Below are 24,772 nucleotides of genomic sequence, written 5' to 3'. Positions count from 1 at the left end.
GAGCGAAGATAATTACCTCTTCTGAAGAGTCAACACGTTTTTTTAATCCTCCATGGCTACCAGCAACTGTATGTAGGAGGGGTGGGGGTGGTGCGTGATCACGGAAGGCTTGTACCATGAACGCGCCGACAGTTTTGTTGTCATTACTTAGAATTCCTCATGGGGGAGACAGAAACTACGCACTATGGGCCCTATTTTAACGATCTAAGCGCACGGCGTGAAGCGCATGGTGCAGGTGTGTATAGGGTGTGTACAAATCCACTTTTGCTAGTTTGATGGCGGAAAAAAGGGTCCGTGCGCCGGGCGCATGGTTCAAAAGGGCATGTTTTGGGCGTAAGATGCAATAATGTATGTCAGTGTCAGTGTATATGAGTGTCATCTCCCATTCCCTTTAAAAGCCAGGCGCGTTTGTACCTTGGTGCATTGCTATTATGATGGAGGATTTGCACCGTAATATTTTTATTTGTAATCTTTTGCATGTTTGTGTGCTGCTGTGCGTCCCTGTGTGTGTGTGACAAGCATAGTGTGCGCGCGCTGTGCACAAGCCTAGGCGTATTTTACTAATTTGCTGTTAAAATAACAATGAAATGCTGCGCTTTTGACTTTAGACCAGGTTTTTGTTGGTCAATGGCGCGTTCACTTCCCACTGCCTCAAGATAGCAATACGCCAAGAATTCACCTGAACACACCACCCTGTAAGACTGTTAGCATGTCGCTACATGTGACAATGTAAACACTGCAGTTAGGGCTGCACGATTATGGCCAAAATGATAATCACGATTATTTTTGGCCACTATTGAGATCACGATTAATTATCACGATTATTGTTGATTTTAACCCAAACTAATTTTATTGTCACATATAGGCTAATTATAACTGCTTTCACATCCATACTGTGCTACATTCCTTCTTTGTTGAAGGATACTATGAAGGAGTATGCCATTTCAGCTGTTGTGCGACCGCTTTCCACACATGCGCGTTTGCCGTGAAAAGTCTGTTCACGCTAACGGCGCATGTTAAAAATATTGGCACCGGTGCCCAGTATCTACCGGACGAAATAGCAACGCGGATTACAGTGCCACTTAAATGCGTTGCGCTCTGAAGCTCCAAAACAGACGTTAGAGGCAGCAGAAACATCGCTGCATGTCACGCTAGTAAACAGTAATAACACGTTACACAGCAGGTAACGTTAGCCTACCATTAGCTACAGTAGTAACTGGATTAAACACGGCTAAAATGCTGACAGCTAAACGGTGTAGTGTGACTGTATTTCACCGTAGAGGAGGTTACAACAGTCTGCAGCTAAAGCTATGAGCTAAAAGACTCAAACTAGCTCTGGTCATTGCTGTGGAAATGTTGCGTTTACTGGTAAACGGGTAAACCTCGTGACGACTTATGACCATAGACAGTTAAAGAAAAAGAAAAGAAAAGTTAAAGAAAAGCTTATGACCGACTGCTTTCTGTTGTGGAATTTTCCTTACGTTACTCTGTCCTCTGTGACTGTCTACATCTAAACTAAGCTGTGCAGTGCAGGGAACAACTCTGATTGGCTCATGGAGGCATGTGATCAGACAGTGGTTTATGGAGCTTTGGAAAAAAAACGGAATGACGCATTTTAAATATCGCTCCATCATGTGAATTTGATCGTGGGAAGCCAAAATCATGATCGTGATTAAAATTCTATTAATTGTGCAGCCCTAACTGCAGTAGCTTTAAAAAAAAATTAAAACTTGAGTAGTATCTGCCTGGAGCAGATGGAAGTTTTAGCTCACGGGGATTGCTCTGAAATATACTGACCTCATTATTTGAACATGAAAATCCGACATTGTATCATTATAGATATGACAAAGTACTGAGAGGTCACTTTAAGTTTTGAACGGAAAAACCCAGCAATGGTTCTTTCATTAAACAATGTCCAAGTTACTCAGGATAATTCTCATTTTACAATAAGCAAAAATTATCTGGGAGTTGTCCTGATTAGTAACAATATTATTTCTGGAAAGACATCTTTAAAACTAAAGAGCACCATAAATAAAATTCCACTCAATAATTTGGGTGAACTGACCCTTTAATCTGCCTAATGTTCCTGCCAAAGGACAAACTGTGAGTCAAAGTGCAGACTGTGTGTGTCTTGAGGAAGTTGGCATGGCCTTAGTTGATTTGGTTTCCCAACAAACACTGTTCTGATTATTATCTGAGAATTGAAAGTGTGTAAACTGATTGATATTTATACTGCATGTTTTGAGGCATTTTGTAACTATTATATTGTTATTTTGTAAAGAGATAGAGCCTTCTAAAAAGGGGCAAAGGGTGCTTACAAACAGTCAAAAAGTGAAAAAAGTCTGCAACTGCAATTGGATTTGTTTGGTTTTGTTATTTGACAGCCGAACTATTTTTTGACTCATTGAAAACATTCATGAAATTCTCACAATGCTCATTTGTTTCATTCATCCATTTGGGTTTCCTGCTGCACAGACACAGCAGCCTTCCAGTTTATTATAGGTCTGTGAAATCTCACATCTCTGAACTATGTCCACTTGTAAGATGTCTGTAAAAACCAACCACAGCAGTGTGAATAAATATTTCATCCAACACGATCTACTGGCACTTGCAAGAACCGCAGAGGAGGAGGCGCCAGAAGATCAGAGGAGCGATTGGGTTTTAAAACACCAGGGGGGCGAATCAAATGTACATGTAAATTACTGCACTGGTTCATTCAAAGCCAGTGCCAGTGAGGAAGAAAACAAACATAGGAAAATAAGGTAATGACTCGATTGAAGAAATTCTTAGTCGACTAACACTCATTCAATTGTATCGACTAATCGATTAGTTGATTTAATCGACAGATCTGTAAATCTGAGTTTCTCCGCAAAGAGTCATGCAAAAGCACCACTTTAATTCTTGTTTTGATTGACATAGTAGTAATGACACAGTGAGCATGTAAATTACTTGTTCTATAACAAGGCAGCGATTCGATTAAAGAAAATGTTTCATGTATTAAAAAAAACAAAAAAAACAGAGCAAGATTGAGTTTTTCTGAATTCCCAGATTTCCCTGTCTCTCTGCAAAAGTTGGGAAACAGTGCCATCTACTGTACTCAACTAGGGGATGTTACTAATCAATTAAACTACAGTACAATTCTGTATTGCATCATGTATATTATTTCCTTGAGAAATGAAAAAATAAAACAAGAACGAGCATACTTAAAGTATAAAATCTAGCAACCTTTCATGCTTCATTACTTAGTCACAAATACTACTCTGAATCTGCATCGACCGGTACATTTAGTGAGCTGGAGAGAGCGGTCCCATTCACAAGAGTGCAATTTATGGATGCTGTTTGAAAGTTTTAAACAAGTTACCACTAGCATCTGTTCAGCTTGAGAGCGGACAGTAAATGTACGAGTATATCGCTGTGAAAATGAGTGTCTTCTTACTGGCAGTACTACTCATTGTTACTACGTACTGGAGCCCGACCCATATGGGATTTTTGAGATGGATACAAATATCGATTTTAGAGAGGGGAAATTCAGTACCACAATTAGTAACCACAATGTGTTGGCCAATAGATACCAACATGTCTGTGATAGGCCAATATTGGCTTGAATTTGGAAGACAAAGGTTGGTGTGAAAATTTTATATAATAATAAAAAAAAAAAATAGAAGCTGAGAAATTAAATTGGCTGGGCCCTATTATGTACAGTACGGCAAAATTCAGTTACAAAAAATATATATAAATAACATGCTCTTTTTTTACTTTAATTTAAAATGTTACAACTTTCATTGACTTGGTTTACATAAATGTCATCTTTAAATATTGCTTGCATGTTAAAAAAGCAACACAACTGAACCGCAGGATTGTCAATGCAGATGGGAGTGATGGACTGTTGGGGAACCAGCACCTTTTTTACTTACATTTAAAGTTACACTGACAGGATAGACTTGCATACAGAAGCTCAAAACTTTGAGGATCACATCACATAATGCAGTGACACTCCAACCTGCAGCACGTCATACATGTGTATCTATACGAGACTCAGTTTGTGTACAACTAGTCTCGCATAGCCAGACCTTCCTCCAGCAGAGGAGGGTCTGGCTAGTCTACACAGCATTCCGGGATGGGAGTAAAACATACTCGGGTTTACTGGCATTTCTTTAAACCGATCATAATCGTCTTGGACGGCGCTAAACGGTGTCTCTGCCAAATTGCCTCAGGAAGGAACTTGTTTTGGTGGAACATGTGTACGTTCAAAGGTTGTTTTAGTCGTGCAACAGAAAACTCAGATTGGACAGATAGTCTAGCTAGCTGACTGGATTTACCCTGCAGAGATCTGAGGAGCAGTTAACCATAGTCCTCAAAAAAACGGCCGGCGTTTAAAATGCCAACACAAAGAAAGCGGAAGGTGACAGACATCCAATTTTCGGCGGCACCTAAACAATCTCGGAAGCGTAAAGTCGTGGATATAGACTAGTGACCAACAGAACATGGATATTACCATCGTTAAACAAGGCCTCCTCAGATGATCAATTATTGTCTTTTGCTGTGGATTTGAGGATATTTACAATAACATCAAATATGGTGCGTATCTTCAGGATCTACTGTGTAATTGTTTATCATCTTGAATGAAAGTTATGTCAGACAATCAAGTAAATCCAAAAATTAGTTGAATATCACAGGTTTGTTTGTGTATCATTTGTTATGCACACAAGTCTGATTTAATTAAGTATGAATAAAGGTTGAATGAATGGCAGTGATGTCACCCAGACCTCCATACTGTGGAAAGACGAGGGCTCTATTAGTGAATCTATCTCATGTACTGTAGGGGGACCTCAAGGACCACAAATACTCAGTTACACTTTGATTCACCACGTGAGTTTTGATAGAGCAGCTAACAGGATCAGAGAAGGTCACACTCTCAGAGACACTCCCACCTGCAGCTCTTCATATCTCTGTAACCACACCGACAGACGTACAGTATATGACACACTCAGTTTTAGAACATGGACATTATCAAACATGGACGCCTCAGCTTTTTAATATCACTGCTCTGCATACAAGGTGAATAATACATTAAGAACTCATTGTCTGCAGTGTTACAGTATTTTAAGATTGGCAGCAGAGGGTGACAATGAATTTAAAGCGGCCTACTTTAAACTACTAACCTATTAACTGTTATACACACAGGTCTAATTGATGGGAGTGATGTCAACCAGACGGACATACTGTGGAAAAACAAGGGTGAACATGCAACAATGAACTGCAGCCACACCAAGGGATCTACCTACTACCAGATGTACTGGTACAGACAGCGGCCGGGAGAAACAATGAAACTAATAGTGTTCACAAGTACCGCCAGCAAAGAGCATGATTTTGGAGATTTCAGCAAAGAGAAATTCTCAGCCACAAAGACTGACGCTGAGAGTGGGACATTCACAGTGAAGAATCTGGAGCCAGAAGATAAAGGCTTGTATTTCTGTGCTGTGAGTGAACACAGTGATACAGACACATTCAACAGCTGAACAAAAACCCCAGTGCACCGTTGGCTCTATTAGTGAGTCTATCTATCTGCTGTACTGTAGGGGGACCTCAAGGACCACAAATACTCAGTTACACTTTTGATCAGAAGCCACACAATATATGACACTCCCACCTACAACTCTTTATCTCTGTGACTACACTGACAGTTTTCTGACTTTCTGAACATGGACAGCATCAAACACGGTCTCATCAGCTTGTTACTATTTCTGCTCTGCGTAAAAGGTGAAGTCCAAAGAAACCAGAACACAATATTACTGACTTAAACTTCTATTAGAGAGATAACAAGTTCAAAATTGCTGTTAATGTTCTGCAGTACGCAAGTTTACATGGTCACTTCAGGTAAAACTGTTTTTCACACTCCGGTATTATAGATGGGAGTGAGGTCACCCAGACTGACATACTGTGGAGAAAACAGGGGGAGAGTGCAACAATGAACTGCAGCCACACCACGGGTTCTGGCTTCTTCCAGATGTACTGGTACAGACAGCTGCCAGGAGAAACAATTAAACTAATCGTGTTCGCAAGACTCGGCAAGACAGAACATGATTTTGGAGATTTCACTAAAGAGAAATTCTCAGCCACCAAGACTGATGCTATGAGTGGGACATTCACAGTGAAGAATCTGGAGCCAGAAGATAAAGGCTTGTATTTCTGTGCTACGAGTCAACACAGTGATACAGACACATTCAACAGCTGAACAAAAACCCCAGTGCACCGTCGGCTCTATTAGTGAGTCTATCTATCTGCTGTACTGTAGGGGGACCTCAAGGACCACAAATACTCAGTTACACTTTTGATCAGAAGCCACACAATATATGACACTCCCACCTGCAACTCTTTATCTCTGTGACTACACTGACAGTTTTCTGACTTTCTGAACATGGACAACATCAAACACGGTCTCATCAGCTTGTTACTATTTCTGCTCTGCATAAACGGTAAAGTCCAAAGAAACCAGAACACAATATTACTGACTTAAACTTCTATTAGAGAGATAACAAGCACAATTTCAAAATGACTAAATGGTCTGCTGTATACAAGATAAAATGTTCACTTTTAAGTTTACCGTTTTATTTACACACAGGTCTTATTGATGGGAGTGATGTCTCCCAGACTGACATACTTTGGAAAGACCAGGGCGACAATGCAACAATGAACTGCAGTCACACCAAGGGTGCTGACTACTACCAGATGTACTGGTACAGACAGCTGCCAGGAGAAACAATGAAACTAATAGTGTTCACAAGACTCGGCAACAACAATCATGATTTTGGAGATTTCAGCAAAGAGAAATTCTCAGCCACCAAGCCTGACGCTGAGAGTGGGACATTCACAGTGAAGAATCTGGAGCCAGAAGATAAAGGCTTGTATTTCTGTGCTGTGAGTCAGCCCCACAGTGGCACAATTAACCTGCAAGGCTGAACAAAAACCTTGGTACTGGACTTTCTTTAAATGTTGTCTAATTACCAACTACCCAACAACACAGTGAAACTACATTAATAATTAATTTATTTGATATAGCACATTTTACAGACAGTCACAAAGTGCTTCACACAAAAGACATTTGTTAAAATAAAGTAGGATCCAAAACAGAAAATAAACAAGCAAAAACAAATACAATACCAATGAAGATTAAAAGACTAAAAACCCAAAATTACAAACATGAGACAAAAGCGAGTTGAAACAAGTGTGTCTTCAGCTGCTTTCTAAAAACGTAACCGAGACTGCAGAACGTAAGTTAATAGGAAGGGCGTTCCACAGAGTCGGAGCTACCACTTCAAAGGAACGGTCACCTTTAGTAACATGGATAAAACAGGAGTGATGTGCGACATTCTGCTGGACCTGGTCAACAGCCTTGGAGCAGAGTTCTGGACCAGTTCTAGAAGGTCCTGGGACGCCTTGCTGAGTGAGACAGGTGAAAACGGAGTTGCAGTAATCAAGCTGGGATGATATCAAACCATGAATGATCATCTCAAGTTCACATTGCGAAACTACAGCTTTAAGTTTAGCAATCTTTCTCAGTTGAAAGAAACATGCGGGTTAGTGATTTGATATGTTGGTCAAGAAACATATTGTGATCAAATATAATACCAAGATTTCAGAGTTTGGACTGTACCGCTGATTACTACACATACAAGTTAAAACGGTTTGACATTGTAAAAATTCAGGTTTTGAGATATTTTAATGAGTTTCTGTTAATTTGACTGTTGTGCAAATAAACTATATGGATGAGACAATAGTTAACATATTATCTTAATCATTCATAATTATTTAAAAGCCTCTGAGAGTCCCTTAACAGTACAGGCCGTGATGGGACTGAATGAAGAACACAGAATAATCAAAGTATAATAATAATAAAAAATCCATGTTCTGTTTTGATGCGTCTGTGGTTAGAATCTAAAATACACTGGCAGGATGACGCGCTTTCACACCTCTCGGTGCGATTCGGGGGTGAAGTTGCAACATTGTTGCATTTTTCATTTGGTTCGGTTCGCTTTCACACTGCACTATGTCAAGATCACCAAACACTGTAAACACACGTCACGCGGTCGAGACGGTCGCTTGTTTATTGGACAAAATATCCAAAACAGGAAGCAGACACTTCTGGTCTCAGAAGTAATGGAGTTCTCTGATTTCCTGGTTCTGCTTTAGTGTTAAATATTTAGAAAAGACAAACAATGAGCAGCTGACTGACAGCGAGTGAAGGGGTGAGATGATGATGTCACACAGACAACCAGCGATGTGTGGTCAATTGTGTGCAAGGTTGACATTGCAGGCTAGTAAACGCTCTGTTTTTGGTTCACTTCCTGTATTTGGGTCGGTTCACATTCTTACCTGAGGTGAACCAAACTCTAGTTCACTTGGAAGCGAACCGAGACTCCCGTTTTCAAGCTGACCAGAGTTTGTTTGTTTGATCTGAAACCAGAGTTGGGATGAGCTTTCACACCAGCCCAAACAAACCGGACTATCTGACCACACGCTCCAGGGTTCGTTTTAAACGGACCAAACGAGGCAGGTGTAAACGCAACGTTACAGACATCTGATAATGAATTAATAAAACACTAATGACCGAAGATATGTAACTCTAGAGGAGAGGCGGGTACCGAATCATGTCACATTCCCACAAACTGCTGCACTGATCTGAAATAACTATAAATATCTGTCAAATTTAGAAAACACCTCAAAGCCTTCCAACTCAAGCAACTTACCGTATTTTTCACACCAGCAGGGGGTAGCAAACCTCAACAAATGAAATGAGGATATCAATAGGACTGGGTTAAAACAATCAATTCCTCAATCAAAACCAATCTTTGTTCAAGTGATCTGACATCGATTAATACAATTTCAAAACCAATCTTTTATTATGTTAAATATGTTTATATAATGTTAGTCTTGTTAAGTAAAAAGTACTTTAAACAAACATTTCAAGGGTCAATTCTGAATGCATTAACCTGGTGCATTATAAAAAAGAATTTAGGGCTGCTTCTTGCTTACAGTACAATTTACAGCATCAGTTCTGAGAATCTTTGATATCCAAGCAAAATTGGTATTGTAAATTAAACTTCCCTACCCTAATTGATATTAGAATAGAAAATGTGATCGAATCTGGACTTTGTGAATTGGAATCAGATCAATTCAGGAAATCATTGACGATGCCCAGCTCTAGATCCCAACCTACCCTTCCATTGACTCGACGCTACTTCCTTCCTGATAAAGCTATGATGTAGAGCCCTCTCTGACACCACCCCTGTTCATTGAACTGTAATAGTGATGCACTCTGTTCCACAGGTGCTGAGCTGACAGGACTGGAAAGGAGAGCTGATAGTTGACTGTCAAATCTCATCTTCTTTTAACATGATATTTATGGTCTTTATATTCTGTCTTCTTCATCTGCAGGGAAATAATGGTGAGAAATTAAAAAAATATTCCAAAAAGAGTTAGACACTGCACAGTTAATAATTTCAGTATTCAAAATATTGTCTGTTTTTTTCCACAGGTGCCTCTAATACCAAAAGTGTCTTCCAAACACCTCCTTTTATCATTAAGAGAACTGGTGAATCGGTTGCCAGTGAGATCAACTGTTCACACAGCATAGAAAATTATGATCGAATTCTCTGGTACAAACAGGACGAACAGAAAGCTCTAAAGCTCCTGGGATATCTGAATCTGGACAGCCAATACCCCGAGGACGACGTGAAAGAAAAAATCAGCTTTGACGGAGATGGCCGTAAACATTCCCGCCTTAGCGTTTCTAATTTGGCGTTAAATGACAACGGTGTGTATTTCTGTGCTGCCAGTCAGCACAGTGCTGCAGATTCCCCTCAAGTCAATACAAAAACTCTCCTTTGTCTGCAGACAGACAGACATGTTGAGTCTCTTAAACACCTGCAGCCAGCCTCCATCTGAACAGAGCCTTTGAAGATTTTATCACCTTTTTTGTTTGACACTATTTTGAGCCCATCTGAGGTCATGTTATAGGCCCAAAGTTTAACATTTGTCGACAACCTTGGATGTGCAGAACATCAATTTTGAGATAGTATCTCCTGAGCCTGGAACTATAGAGAACTGATAAAAAAAAAAAAAAAACAGATATTCAAACTGTTCTAATTCCTGCAGTCTGTTCAGGTTTATCTTTTGGTTTAAAAAAGAAACAAAAAACATCCCCACATTTTGTAATAAGTCTTAATCTCTCATCACATTCTTTAGTACAGAAATACCATCCATATTCTGTTCAAGGTTCATCACAAAATACATCACGTAATATTTGTCTCCCTCAGCCTTATCAATGTTACTGAACTGAATTCCAGGTAGCATGTCATGACAGTGATTAACTGTAGGAGGACCTACTGCACCACTTAGACTCCCATCTATCTACACTTTAATGCAATGACACTCCCACCTTCGACTCTTCATGTCTCTGCAACTACTTGTACAACTAGTTTTGATAGAGCAGCTAACAGGATCAGAGAAGGTCACACTCTCAGAGACACTCCCACCTGCAGCTCTTCATATCTCTGTAACCACACCAACAGACGTACAGTATATGACACTCTCAGTTTTAGAACATGGACATTATCAAACATGGACGCCTCATCTTTTTAATATCACTGCTCTGCATACAAGGTGAATAATACATTAAGAACTCATTGTCTGCAGTGTTACAGTCTTTTAAGATTGGCAGCAGAGGGTGACAATGAATTTAAAGCGGCCTACTTTAAACTACTAACCTATTAACTGTTAAACACACAGGTCTAATTGATGGGAGTGATGTCAACCAGACGGACATACTGTGGAAAAACGAGGCCGACAGTGCAACAATAAGCTGCAGCCACACCAAGGGTGGCGGCTTCTTCCAGATGTACTGGTACAGACAGCGGCCGGGAGAAACAATGAAACTAATAGTGTTCACAAGTACCGCCAGCAAAGAGCATGATTTTGGAGATTTCAGCAAAGAGAAATTCTCAGCCACAAAGACTGAAGCTGAGAGTGGGACATTCACAGTGAAGAATCTGGAGCCAGAAGATAAAGGCTTGTATTTCTGTGCTGTGAGTGAACACAGTGATACAGACACATTCAACAGCTGAACAAAAACCCCAGTGCACCGTTGGCTCTATTAGTGAGTCTATCTATCTGCTGTACTGTAGGGGGACCTCAAGGACCACAAATACTCAGTTACACTTTTGATCAGAAGCCACACAATATATGACACTCCCACCTGCAACTCTTTATCTCTGTGACTACACTGACAGTTTTCTGACTTTCTGAACATGGACAGCATCAAACACGGTCTCATCAGCTTGTTACTATTTCTGCTCTGCGTAAAAGGTGAAGTCCAAAGAAACCAGAACACAATATTACTGACTTAAACTTCTATTAGAGAGATAACAAGCAACATTTCAAAATGACTAAATGGTCAGCTGTATACAAGATAACATGTTCACTTTAAAGTTTACTGTTTTTCACACACAGGTCTTATTGATGGGAGTGATGTCTCCCAGACTGACATACTTTGGAAAGACCAGGGCGACAATGCAACAATGAACTGCAGTCACACCAAGGGTGCTGACTACTACCAGATGTACTGGTACAGACAGCTGCCAGGAGAAACAATGAAACTAATCGTGTTCACAAGACTCGGCAACAATGATCATGATGATTTCACTAAAGAGAAATTCTCAGCCACCATCCTGACGCTGAGAGTGGGACATTCACAGTGAAGAATCTGGAGCCAGAAGATAAAGGCTTGTATTTCTGTGCTGCGAGTCAGCCCCACAGTGGCACAGTTAACCTGTTTGACATTGTAAAATTCAGGTTTTGAGATATTAATTGTTTTAATGTTAATTTGACTGTTGTGCAAATAAACTATATGGATGAGACAATAGTTAACATATTATTTTAATCATTCATAATTATTTAAAAGCCTCTGAGAGTCCCTTAACAGTACAGGCCGTGATGGGACTGAATGAAGAACACAGAATAATCAAAGTATAATAATAATAAAAAATCCATGTTCTGTTTTGATGCGTCTGTGGTTAGAATCTAAAATACACTGGCAGGATGACGCGCTTTCACTCCTCTCGGTGCGATTCGGGGGTGAAGTTGCAACATTGTTGCATTTTTCATTTGGTTCGGTTCGCTTTCACACTGCACTATGTCAAGATCACCAAACACTGTAAACACACGTCACGCGGTCGAGACGGTCGCTTGTTTATAGGACAAAATATCCAAAACAGGAAGCAGACACTTCTGGTCTCAGAAATAATGGAGTTACACCACATTTATAACGTCTCGGGTTTCCTGGTTCTGCTTTAGTGTTAAATATTTAGAAGAAGACAAACAATGAGCAGCTGACTGACGGCGAGTGAAGGGGTGAGATGATGATGTCACACAGACAACCAGCGATGAGTGGTCAATTGTGTGCAAGGTTGACATTGCAGGCTAGTAAACGCTCTGTTTTTGGTTCACTTCCTGTATTTGGGTCGGTTCGCATTCTTACCTGAGGTGAACCAAACTCTAGTTCACTTGGAAGCGAACCGAGACTCCCGTTTTCAAGCTGACCAGAGTTTGTTTGTTTGATCTGAAACCAGAGTTGGGATGAGCTTTCACACCAGCCCAAACAAACCGGACTATCTGACCACACGCTCCAGGGTTCGTTTTAGGGCGTTTTCACACCGACAGCCTTTAGTTCGGTTGAATCGAACTAGAGTTTGTTTGTCCCGCTGGTGCGGTTCGTTTGGGCAGGTGAGAACGCGGCAATCGAACTCTGGTGCGCACCAAAAGGGGACCAAACAAGCGTACCGAGACCTGCTTGAAGAGGTGGTCTCGGTACGCTTTCAATCGAACTCTGGAGCGGTTCAGTTGTGGTGAGAACGCGATCCGTACTCGAACCGCACCAACTGATATGTACTCCACAAGTCTGACCTAATGTCTCCTGTAGTCAGGTGTGTTTAGCAATCTGCGATGCAGCAGAGCAGCAAACTGTAGCAGCTTGCAGTGTTTCCATCACAGAAATAGACTGCGGTCAAGCTTGCTGTCTGCCACTTGTATCTCCGTGGTCAAACCAGTTGCCGCTAAAATTGGAGACACACGCCGGCAGAGCAGAGCGAAGTCTCGGTGACCAGAGCAGATGTAGTAACGTCTCTTGTGAAACAACGTCTGATAATTTTAATGAAATGAGCTGGTTTGACCACTAGACCAGAACACAGGACCTCCCCCTGTATTTACTTTCTTGCTCCCGCCCTCTGACATATCCGACCAATAAGAGGGCTGGACGTTCTTGCCTGATTTGTAATGACGCATTTTGGTACGCTTGGATTTTTCCAGGTGTGAAACCAAACCAAACCGACCAAGGGCAAATCGCTCCAAGTTTACTAACTCACCAACTGATTCCGACCAAAACAAGCGAACTACAGGTGTGAAAACGCCCTTAAACGGACCAAACGAGGCAGGTGTAAACGCAACGTTACAGACATCTGATAATGAATTAATAAAACACTAATGACTGAAGATATGTAACTCTAGAGGAGAGGCGGGTACCGAATCATGTCACACTCCCACAAACTGCCGCACTGATCTGAAATAACTATCAGTACGTAAATATCTGTCAAATTTGGAAAACACCTCAAAGCCTTCCAACTCAAGCAACTTACCGTATTTTTCACACCAGCAGGGGGTAGCAAACCTCAACAAATGAAATGAGGATAGATCAAGTGATCTGACATCGATTAATACAATTTGGAAATCAAGTCTTGTTAAGTAAAAAGTACTTTAAACAAACATTTCAAGGGTCAATTCTGAATGCATTAACCTGGTGCATTATAAAAAAGAATTGAGGGCTGCTTCTTGCTTACAGTACAATTTACAGCATCAGTTCTGAGAATCTTTGATATCCAAGCAAAATTGGTATTGTAAATTAAACTTCCCTACCCTAATTGATATTAGAATAGAAAATGTGATCGAATCTGGACTTTGTGAATTGGAATCAGATCAATTCAGGAAATCATTGACGATGCCCAGCTCTAGATCCCAACCTACCCTTCCATTGACTCGACGCTACTTCCTTCCTGATAAAGCTATGATGTAGAGCCCTCTCTGACACCACCCCTGTTCATTGAACTGTAATAGTGATGCACTCTGTTCCACAGGTGCTGAGCTGACAGGACTGGAAAGGAGAGCTGATAGTTGACTGTCAAATCTCATCTTCTTTTAACATGATATTTATGGTCTTTATATTCTGTCTTCTTCATCTGCCGGAAAATAATGGTGAGAAATTAAAAAAATATAATATAGAAAGAGTTAGACACTGCACAGTTAATAATTTCAGTATTTAAAATATTGTCTGTTTTTTCCCACAGGTGCCTCAAATACCAAAAGTGTCTTCCAAACACCTCCTTTTATCATTAAGAGAACTGGTGAATCGGTTGCCAGTGAGATGAACTGTTCACACAGCATAGAAAATTATGATAAAATTCTCTGGTACAAACAGGACGAACAGAAAGCTCTAAAGTTCCTGGGATATCTGAATGTGATCCACCCATACCCCGAGGACGACGTGAAAGAAAAAATCACCATTGATGGAGTTGGCAGTAAACATTCCCGCCTCAGCGTTTCTAATTTGTCATTAAATGACAACGGTGTGTATTTCTGTGCTGCCAGTCAGCACAGTGCTGCAGATTCCCCTCAAGTCAATACAAAAACTCTCCTTTGTCTGTCTGCAGAGAGACAACATGTTGAGTCTCTTGAACACCTGCAGCCAGCCTCCAACTGAGACTTAAGATTTTATCAACTGTTCTGGCACAATTATGACCTCTTCTGACACTACACTCTTTTCTTTTTAAGATTATTTCTGCGGAATTTATTTGACAGGACAGCTTAAGACAGGAAATGGGAGAGGGGGCATGACATGCAGCAAAGGGCCACAGGTTGGAATCGAACCCACAGCCGCTGCGGTAAGGACTGAGCCTTTGCACGTGGGGTGCACCATGAGTGAACTGTTTTTAAGGTCTGCATTTAATAGTAAAAAGAAACATGGGTCACTACCAGAGGGACTGTGTTGTACATCACAGACATAGCAAGTTTGGGTCTCGAGTCAGAGCCACCACTACTGGAATAGTCTTCCTATTGAATTTAAAGCAAACCAAGTTTGCTATCATGAGTAATAATACCACCTCATCTCTGGCACCTTCCTTTACATACTCTCATTGTTTTTACATGCTTCTGCTACTTCTGTAATGTATTTATGCATTTTATTGTATTGTAGAGATGCACCAATCAGATACTGACTCAAATAGCTGGATCGAGCATCCGTGACGATGGGGCCGATCTATTCAATTCAATGTTGTCAGTCGCAAGTTTGCGGTAAAATGCAGTTGGGCGGTGTGGCCAGGTTGGCTCAGTGGGTAGAGCAGCCGCACATAAACCGAGAGGCTCATGCCTCGACGCAGAGGTCCAGGGTTCGAGTCCGACCTGTGATGATTTCCTGCATGTCTTCCCCCTCTCTCTCACCTAGCTGTCCTGTCAATTAAAGGCAGAAAAGCCCAACAAAAAAAAAAATGCACTTGGCTTGTCGAGGTCAAAACACATATGTAGCAGCTGTGAATCAAATAAACTTATTATAAATAATGTTAGGTCATTTTTTACTCTTACACTGAATGTTTGCTGCTTCAATCCAGATGAGTATTGAAAAGTATTTTCCGCGACTGAAAAAGGCACGTGTTGAGGATGAGGACCAGACGGAACCGGAGGTATCAGTCTGAAACAGAGCTCAACAGTCCGACCAGTTATGTTTTTATTTATTTTTATTAGTTATGTTATTATTTGTTTACACTATTTTCAGGCTTCAACCAGTGCCGCTCAAGCAGAAAGACAGGGCCAGGGAGAGAAAGAGATAGATTTGTTAGGCATTGAAGAAAGAGTAGGAGAGGAGGACAGCATCCAACAGCGTGTCCTCCTCAGTTTTTGATACTTGATTGTTACGAAAATAAGTATTTCATTGAGGTGGAAATTGAAATGTTGATTAATGTGCACTGTCCCTGGTAAGTAAATGCATACATAATTTGTATTACTGTTTCCTCACTGTTTAGTGATGAAATACAGGATGGTCACTCATCTTTTGCTTAAACAAAATGTCTATGAATGTGTTTATCAAAATAAAAGTAAAATGTATCATGTCATCAGATCTGGCCTCGACTTGTTAGTGTTACTGATCCAAAGTACAGGTAATCTACAGGGGAGGGACGGTCTGTAAGGGGACAGTACCACTTATAGTATAGCGAATGACAATGTAGATTTGTATAGAGCAGCTCACATGATCCCATCACGCAACGCAGTGACACTCCTACCTGCAGCTCTTCATGCCTCTATAGCTAGGCTATGTGAGACTCTCGCAGTTTGTGTCTAACAACATGGATATCAGCATGATTAAAAGAGGCCTCCTCAGATTAACTGTAAGTGGAACACAAAGGATACAGACTATACTTCACCCAACTTTCACTCACCTACACCTGCAGTATTTCTCACACCTACAGGGGGAGACAAACTAAATAGCTGCAACCTTCCACTTCCATAGAGATTACACTATCAGCAGTGCTATACCCTGCTGATAAAGTGAAAGCTGTGATGTAGACAACTGACACCTCCCCTGGTTGTGTTATATTAACAGTGGGAGTGATGAGCTCGCGTCTACAGGTGCTGAACTGAAAGGGAAGCAGACAGTAGTAGAACTTCTTAACTATGATGTTTCTGGTCTTTATATTAGGTTTCCTTCATCTGCCTGGGAATGAGGGTGAGAATTTCAAACTGAGTAGGACACCGCACAGCTAATAATTAAAAAGTAGGTTTAAAATAGCATCTGCTTTTTTTTTTTTTTCCTACAGGTGCCTCTAATACCAAAAGTGTCTTCCAAACACCTCCTTTTATCATTAAGACAACTGGTGAATCGGTTGCCAGTGAGATCAACTGTTCACACAGCATAACAAGTTATAATCTAATTCTCTGGTACAAACAGGACGAACAGAAAGCTCTAAAGCTCCTGGGATATCTGAATCTGGACAGCCAATACCCCGAGGACGACGTGAAAGGAATCAGCTTTGACGGAGATGGCCGTAAACATTCCCGCCTCAGCGTTTCTAATTTGGCGTCAGCACAGTGCTGCAGATTCCCCTCAAGTCAATACAAAAACTCTCCTTTGTCTGCAGACAGACAGACATGTTGAGTCTCTTAAACACCTGCAGCCAGCCTCCATCTGAACAGAGCCTTTGAAGATTTTATCACCTTTTTTGTTTGACACTATTTTGAGCCCATCTGAGGTCATGTTATAGGCCCAAAGTTTAACATTTGTCGACAACCTTGGATGTGCAGAACATCAATTTTGAGATAGTGTCTCCTGAGCCTGGAACTATAGAGAACTGATAAAAAATAAAAATAAAAAAAAACAGATATTCAAACTGTTCTAATTCCTGCAGTCTGTTCAGGTTTATCTTTTGGTTTAAAAAAGAAACAAAAAACATCCCCACATTTTGTAATAAGTCTTAATCTCTCATCACATTCTTTAGTACAGAAATACCATCCATATTCTGTTCAAGGTTCATCACAAAATACATCACGTAATATTTGTCTCCCTCAGCCTTATCGATGTTACTGAACTGAATTCCAGGTAGCATGTCATGACAGTGATTAACTGTAGGAGGACCTACTGCACCACTTAGACTCCCATCTATCTACACTTTAATGCAATGACACTCCCACCTTCGACTCTTCATGTCTCTGCAACTACTTGAGACTGGTAGTTTGTCTAACAGAACATGAGTATCATCATAATCCTCAAACAATACCTCCTTACATGGTCAGTCTTTTTGCTGTGGACTACAGATAATTCACAATAAAATCCATTATGTACAAAAATCCAATTATGGGGTGGCTACGCTACGAGCACGCGCCGCCAACGGCAACCTTATCTCACGCTATAGCGTCTTAACAAAGAAACAAAAGCTGAGCCTAAATGGCCAGCAGCCCAACAGCGTTAACAACTACAATAATAACAATAACTAGTAAATGATACTCACCGCGCCATTAACTTATGAGCGCGTACCCAACAACTGAAAAAAACAAAAAAAAAAAACCTCCGATGACTGACCGGGAGAATTTGAACGAACGCAGTCAAAGCGAGACCACTACTGCATTCCGTTACAAGAAAAGAAAGTTTGCGGGAGTGAATCTCCCCGTATCTTCGCCCTTCTCAGGAACAGCGTGAACACCGACACAGCTGACTACAAGTCGGCCAAGCGGCGTGGCCGTAACACAACGTTAACTCTTTCTCAAAAATCGGTCTTACCTTATGTAATGAGTGCAATCGTGTTAAGGGGGCTAGTCGCAGTCTGTTGGAGGGCGTAAATTCACAGGTCCAACCCGTTTAGGTAACAAAACTCCCAGTGACGCCAAAGCCTGTTTGAAACTCGAAAACCTGCTTACCAACGCGAGAAGATGCAAGAGGTCACTTCCTGGGTGGGCCTGCCCTTTGTGCATACACAGGGCATACGTCACCCAGGTCACAGGTGACTTTGTTGATACAAACACTCGACCTGCACATGCGTGCGATGGATATCCAGGTGCTGAAAGCAGTAGAAACGAAATAGAACTGACTTTGAACCAGGCTTTAATGATGAGAAATATTCAACAAGTCTATCTATCTGCTGTACTGTAGGGGGACCTCAAGGACCACAAATACTCAGTTACACTTTTGATCAGAAGCCACACAAAATATGACACTCCCACCTACAACTCTTTATCTCTGTGACTACACTGACAGTTTTCTGACTTTCTGAACATGGACAACATCAAACACGGTCTCATCAGCTTGTTACTATTTCTGCTCTGCATAAAAGGTAACCAGAACACAATACTGACTTAAACTTCTATTAGAGGGATAACAAGTTCAAAATTGCTGTTATTGTTCTGCAGTACGCAAGTTTACATGTTCACTTCAGGTAAAACTGTTTTTCACACTCAGGTCTAATTGATGGGCGTGAGGTCACCCAGACTGACATACTGTGGAGAAAACAGGGGGAGAGTGCAACAATGAACTGCAACCACATCAAGGGTTCTTCTGGCTCCTTCCAGATGTACTGGTACAGACAGCTGCCAGGAGAAACAATGAAACTAATCGTGTTCACAAGACTCGGCAACACAGAACATGATTTTGGAGATTTCACTAAAGAGAAATTCTCAGCCACCAAGACTGAAGCTGAGAGTGGGACATTCACAGTGAAGAATCTGGAGCCAGAAGATAAAGGCTTGTATTTCTGTGCTGCGAGTCAACACAGTGATACAGACACATTCAACAGCTGAACAAAAACCCCAGTGCACCGTCGGCTCTATTAGTGAGTCTATCTATCTGCTGTACTGTAGGGGGACCTCAAGGACCACAAATACTCAGTTACACTTTTGATCAGAAGCCACACAATATATGACACTCCCACCTGCAACTCTTTATCTCTGTGACTACACTGACAGTTTTCTGACTTTCTGAACATGGACAACATCAAACACGGTCTCATCAGCTCGTTACTATTTCTGCTCTGCATAAACGGTGAAGTCCGAAGAAACCAGAACACAATATTACTGACTTAAACTTCTATTAGAGAGATAACAAGCACAATTTCAAAATGACTAAATGGTCTGCTGTATACAAGATAACATGTTCACTTTTAAGTTTACTGTTTTTCACACACAGGTCTTATTGATGGGAGTGATGTCACCCAGACTGACATACTTTGGAAAGACCAGGGTGACAATGCAACAATGAACTGTAGTCACACCAAGGGTGCTGACTACTACCAGATGTACTGGTACAGACAGCTGCCAGGAGAAACAATGAAACTAATCGTGTTCACAAGACTCGGCAACAATGATCATGATGATTTCACTAAAGAGAAATTCTCAGCCACCATCCTGACGCTGAGAGTGGGACATTCACAGTGAAGAATCTGGAGCCAGAAGACTGTATTTCTTGTATTATTAAGTTATGTCAGACCATCAAGTAAATCCAAAAATGTGTTGAATATAAAAGGTTTGTTTGTGTATCATTTGTTATGCACACAAGTCTAATTGATTTAATTAATAATAATAATTTACCCTGCAGAGATATGAGGAGCAATCAAGAATAGTCCTCAATAATACAGCAAATTTAAAATTCCATAACAAAGAAAGCGGAGGGAAACGGAAAATACATGCATCCGGCGGAATTTCCCGTAGCACCGGAGCAACTCTGGAAGTGGAACGCAAAGGATACAGACTATACTTCACCCAACCTTCACTCACCTACACCTGCAGTATTTCTCACACTTACAGGGGGAGACAAACTAAATAGCTGCAACCTTCCACTTCCATAGAGATTACACTATCAGCAGTGCTATCCTCTGCTGATAAAGTGAAAGCTGTGATGTAGACAACTGACACCTCCCCTGGTTGTGTTATATTAACAGTGGGAGTGATGAGCTTGCGTCTACAGGTGCTGAACTGAAAGGGAAGCAGACAGTAGTAGAACTTCTTAACTATGATGTTTCTGGTCTTTATATTAGGTTTCCTTCATCTGCCTGGGAATGAGGGTGAGCATTTCAAACTGAGTAGGACACCGCACAGCTAATAATTAAAAAGTAGGTTTAAAATAGCATCTGCTTTTTTTTCCTACAGGTGCCTCTAATACCAAACGTGTCTTCCAAACACCTCCTTTTATCATTAAGACAACTGGTGAATCGGTTGCCAGTGAGATCAACTGTTCACACAGCATAACAAGTTATGATCAAATTCTCTGGTACAAACAGGACGAACAGAAAGCTCTAAAGCTCCTGGGATATCTGAATCTGGACAGCCAATACCCCGAGGACGACGTGAAAGGAAAAATCAGTTTTGACGGAGATGGCCGTAAACATTCCCGCCTCAGCGTTTCTAATTTGGCGTTAAATGACAACGGTGTGTATTTCTGTGCTGCCAGTCAGCACAGTGATACAGACACATTCAACAGCTGAACAAAAACCCCAGTGCACTGTTAACATAACTGTTACAATTGCCTCATGTACTGTAGGGGGACCTCAAGGACCACAAATACTCAGTTACACTTTGATTCACCACGTGAGTTTTGATAGAGCAGCTAACAGGATCAGAGAAGGTCACACTCTCAGAGACACTCCCACCTGCAGCTCTTCATATCTCTGTAACCACACCAACAGACGTACAGTATATGACACACTCAGTTTTAGAACATGGACATTATCAAACATGGACGCCTCAGCTTTTTAATATCACTGCTCTGCATACAAGGTGAATAATACATTAAGAACTCATTGTCTGCAGTGTTACAGTCTTTAAAGATTGGCAGCAGAGGGTGACAATGAATTTAAAGCGGCCTACTTTAAACTACTAACCTATTAACTGTTAAACACACAGGTCTAATTGATGGGAGTGATGTCAACCAGACGGACATACTGTGGAAAAACGAGACCGACAGTGCAACAATAAGCTGCAGCCACACCAAGGGTGGCAGCTACTTCCAGATGTACTGGTACAGACAGCGGCCGGGAGAAACAATGAAACTAATAGTGTTAACTATTACAAACAACAAACCGGACTTTGAGCCAGGCTTTAATGATGAGAAATATTCAACCACCAAGACTGAAGCTGAGAGTGGGACATTCACAGTGAAGAATCTGGAGCCAGAAGATAAAGGCTTGTATTTCTGTGCTGTGAGTGAACACAGTGATACAGACACATTCAACAGCTGAACAAAAACCCCAGTGCACCGTTGGCTCTATTAGTGAGTCTATCTATCTGCTGTACTGTAGGGGGACCTCAAGGACCACAAATACTCAGTTACACTTTTGATCAGAAGCCACACAATATATGACACTCCCACCTGCAACTCTTTATCTCTGTGACTACACTGACAGTTTTCTGACATTCTGACCATTAGGGGTGTTGAAATTAATCAAATAATCGATGCATCGTAAAGCGGACATGGACGATGCTGCATCGATGCAGTGGCCGACCATAATTGATTATAACGCAATGATGTCGCTCGTTAATTTCCCGGCCGCAGCATAAACATTCAAATGAAAAATAACATTCTCAGTAGTCTAACCCGTTTCATCTAGACCTATGATAGACAATTAATTTTCCCAAGGGGCCACATGAGAAACAGGGACTGTTGGGGAGGGCCTTACCAATAGGCTAAACTAAATTCTCTCAGGCAGCACATATAAAATAATGTGCCGCCTGCAAAGCCGCACGTTCTCAAACGCCTCTTTTTTCTCTGGGCATATTAGCACAGCAGAGTCCACCAAACACTCTTTAATAAACTCCCCTTCAGAAAATGGCTTACTGTTTTTGGCGATTTTGTGGGATATCACAAAGCTGGTCTTGACGCTTGGTAAAAAAGCCTTGTTGCTTTTGCAGCTTAACTAGAAAAGCTTCAGATGTCCGTGCCCGCTCTGCATCAGTCAAGTTGTTGTATTTCTCTGCGTGTTTAGTATTGTAGTGGTGATTCAAATTATAATTAGGATTGGGCATCGAGAACCGATTCCTACTTAAAATCGTTTCAAAAATTACGATTCCATCGGAATCGTGTCTTTATTGGAATCGTTTGGAATCATCACCGATTTCCGAAGCAACCAGGCACTTGTTGTGTTGCAGCCTTGGAGCACAGTAAGCAGCGCTCTACTGGGGCTTTATTTGACACAAAAAAGCCCTGTAAAACTGCAACCCACCAATGAATCAAAATAAAAAACTTTCCTCTTATTTGTGAAAATAGGCATCTGAACTGTTTCAACTCCACCCCTAAAAAAAATCAGAGAACCGGAATCGAAAGGAAGAATCCGAATTGGAATCCGAATTGTTAAAATCCAAACGATGCCCAACCCTAATTATAATCCTTTAACACAGCGATCTGTTCTCCGCAAACTAAGCACACGGCTTTACCTTTGACTTCAGTAAATAAATACTTAGAAGTCCATGTTTGGTTAAAAACTCGGCACTCTGTATCAACCTCTTTCTTTCCCATGAGCTGACATTTTATAGGGATAACGGCTCACTGACTTCCATGCTAACGTCTCTCGTGAGCTCAGTTCGCGGCTCGCCGACACAGGGGTCCGACGCAGTTCTTCTATTTCTTTTTAATTGCGACTTGCAACCAGAGCATACGTTCGCACACAAAAAAAAAGCAACAACAAAAAAACTGTTCTTCAAAATTTCAAAATAAAAGCAATGCAGTTGTATTCCATGCATGTACACTTATTTACGTTTGATTGCCAACTTCCCAATGACCTCACGCGGGTCGGTCTGTTTACAATTTAATGTAGGCCTAACAACATTTCTCTTTACATATTCTGTTATGTTTTGCACATTCAGGAAGTGCCATGTGCTCAGTGCTGTAGTTTTATGTATTCAATTTATTTAGTATTAGAGCACTGCAGAATGTTGTTAAATAAAAGATTGTTTATATCTTACTACTTGCATTTTTTGATGAAAACATAACCATATGAAGTAATATAGAAAACGGTATTATATTGAACTATACAGTATCTTAAAGTGCCCATATTATGAAAAAATCACTTTTTCTGGGATTTGGGGTGTTATTTTGTGTCTCTGGTGCTTCCACGCGCATACAAACTGAAAAAAACCCATCCATGCTGTTTAGAGTGAGATACGGGTTTCTGAATGTGTCCTGCCTTCAGTCTCTGGGTGAGCTGTTCAAAATCTGCACGGCTTTCTATGTAACTAGCTGAGACGAGGGGCCCGTTCTCAATGGCAAAACACTGCTAGAACGCACACAAATTCATCCTAATCTACAAAATAAATTGTATAGAATTACTTACATGTCCCTGTTCTGCAGGTATTCCACACAAAGTTGGTAACAAAAATGTTACAGAAGTTGAGAGGTCTCACTCTGTAGCTAAAGCAGAGACCTGACACAGGGTGAAAAGAGGAGCTGCAGCAATGTGCAGTACAACAAAAATGTGTTTTTTTTAAATTAAACCATGTAAACCTATTCTGATACAATCTCAAATTGCAATTATGAACCTGAAAATGAGCATAATATGGCCACTTTAATGCATTCTGTCAAGTCAAATATCCTATATGGCTTTAATAGAAAAATGTATTTAACGCATCGTGATATCGAATCGAAGACATGATAATCGTAACTGAATCGGGACATCAGTGAAGATTCACACCTCTACTGAACATTGAGAACATCAAACACGGTCTCATCAGCTTGTTACCATTTCTGCTCTGCATAAAAGGTAAAGTCCAAAGAAACCAGAACACACAACAAGTTCAAAATTGCTGCTAATGTTCTGCAGTACACAAGTTTACATGTTCACTTCAGGTAACACTGTTTTTCACACTCCGGTCTTATTGATGGGAGTGATGTCACCCAGACTGACATACTGTGGAGAAAACGGGGAGAGAACCACACCACGGGTTCTGGCTCCTTCCAGATGTACTGGTACAGACAGCTGCCAGGAGAAACAATAAAACTAATCGTGTTCACAAGACTGGACAACAATGATCATGATTTTGGAGATTTCACTAAAGAGAAATTCTCAGCCACCAAGCCTGATGCCATGAGTGGGACATTCACAGTGAAGAATCTTTATATTATACTGATACATATCACCTGTAAAAAAAAAAAAAAAAAAAAAAGCCACTTTATTTTAGATTCTCCCAGAATAGTTTATTAATT

At 40.9% G+C, this 24,772-nt stretch overlaps 1 pseudogene and 5 gene segments (V, D, J or C); all 6 read left to right on the top strand.

Moving 5' to 3' along the window:
• Nucleotides 1–4,795: 4,795 nt before the first annotated feature.
• Nucleotides 4,796–5,645, top strand: LOC116057652. The segment is given in 2 exon segments: nucleotides 4,796–5,058; nucleotides 5,185–5,645. Coding segments are annotated over 2 exon segments (393 nt in total).
• Nucleotides 5,646–6,263: 618 nt separating this feature from the next.
• On the top strand, nucleotides 6,264–6,960 carry LOC118493778. The segment is given in 2 exon segments: nucleotides 6,264–6,476; nucleotides 6,623–6,960. Coding segments are annotated over 2 exon segments (396 nt in total).
• Nucleotides 6,961–10,528: 3,568 nt separating this feature from the next.
• On the top strand, nucleotides 10,529–11,297 carry LOC116057308. The segment is given in 2 exon segments: nucleotides 10,529–10,662; nucleotides 10,789–11,297. Coding segments are annotated over 2 exon segments (393 nt in total).
• Nucleotides 11,298–18,825: 7,528 nt separating this feature from the next.
• Nucleotides 18,826–20,557, top strand: LOC118493777 (annotated as a pseudogene).
• On the top strand, nucleotides 20,517–21,076 carry LOC116057310. The segment is given in 2 exon segments: nucleotides 20,517–20,642; nucleotides 20,728–21,076. Coding segments are annotated over 2 exon segments (387 nt in total).
• Nucleotides 21,077–21,202: 126 nt separating this feature from the next.
• LOC116057307 lies at nucleotides 21,203–22,467 on the top strand. The segment is given in 2 exon segments: nucleotides 21,203–21,354; nucleotides 21,481–22,467. Coding segments are annotated over 2 exon segments (393 nt in total).
• The last annotated feature ends 2,305 nt before the right edge of the window (nucleotides 22,468–24,772 follow it).

This window comes from Sander lucioperca, chromosome 18 (assembly GCF_008315115.2).
Source record: "Sander lucioperca isolate FBNREF2018 chromosome 18, SLUC_FBN_1.2, whole genome shotgun sequence".
Taxonomy (NCBI): domain Eukaryota; kingdom Metazoa; phylum Chordata; class Actinopteri; order Perciformes; family Percidae; genus Sander; species Sander lucioperca.
This window is presented reverse-complemented; position numbering and strand designations above follow the sequence as displayed.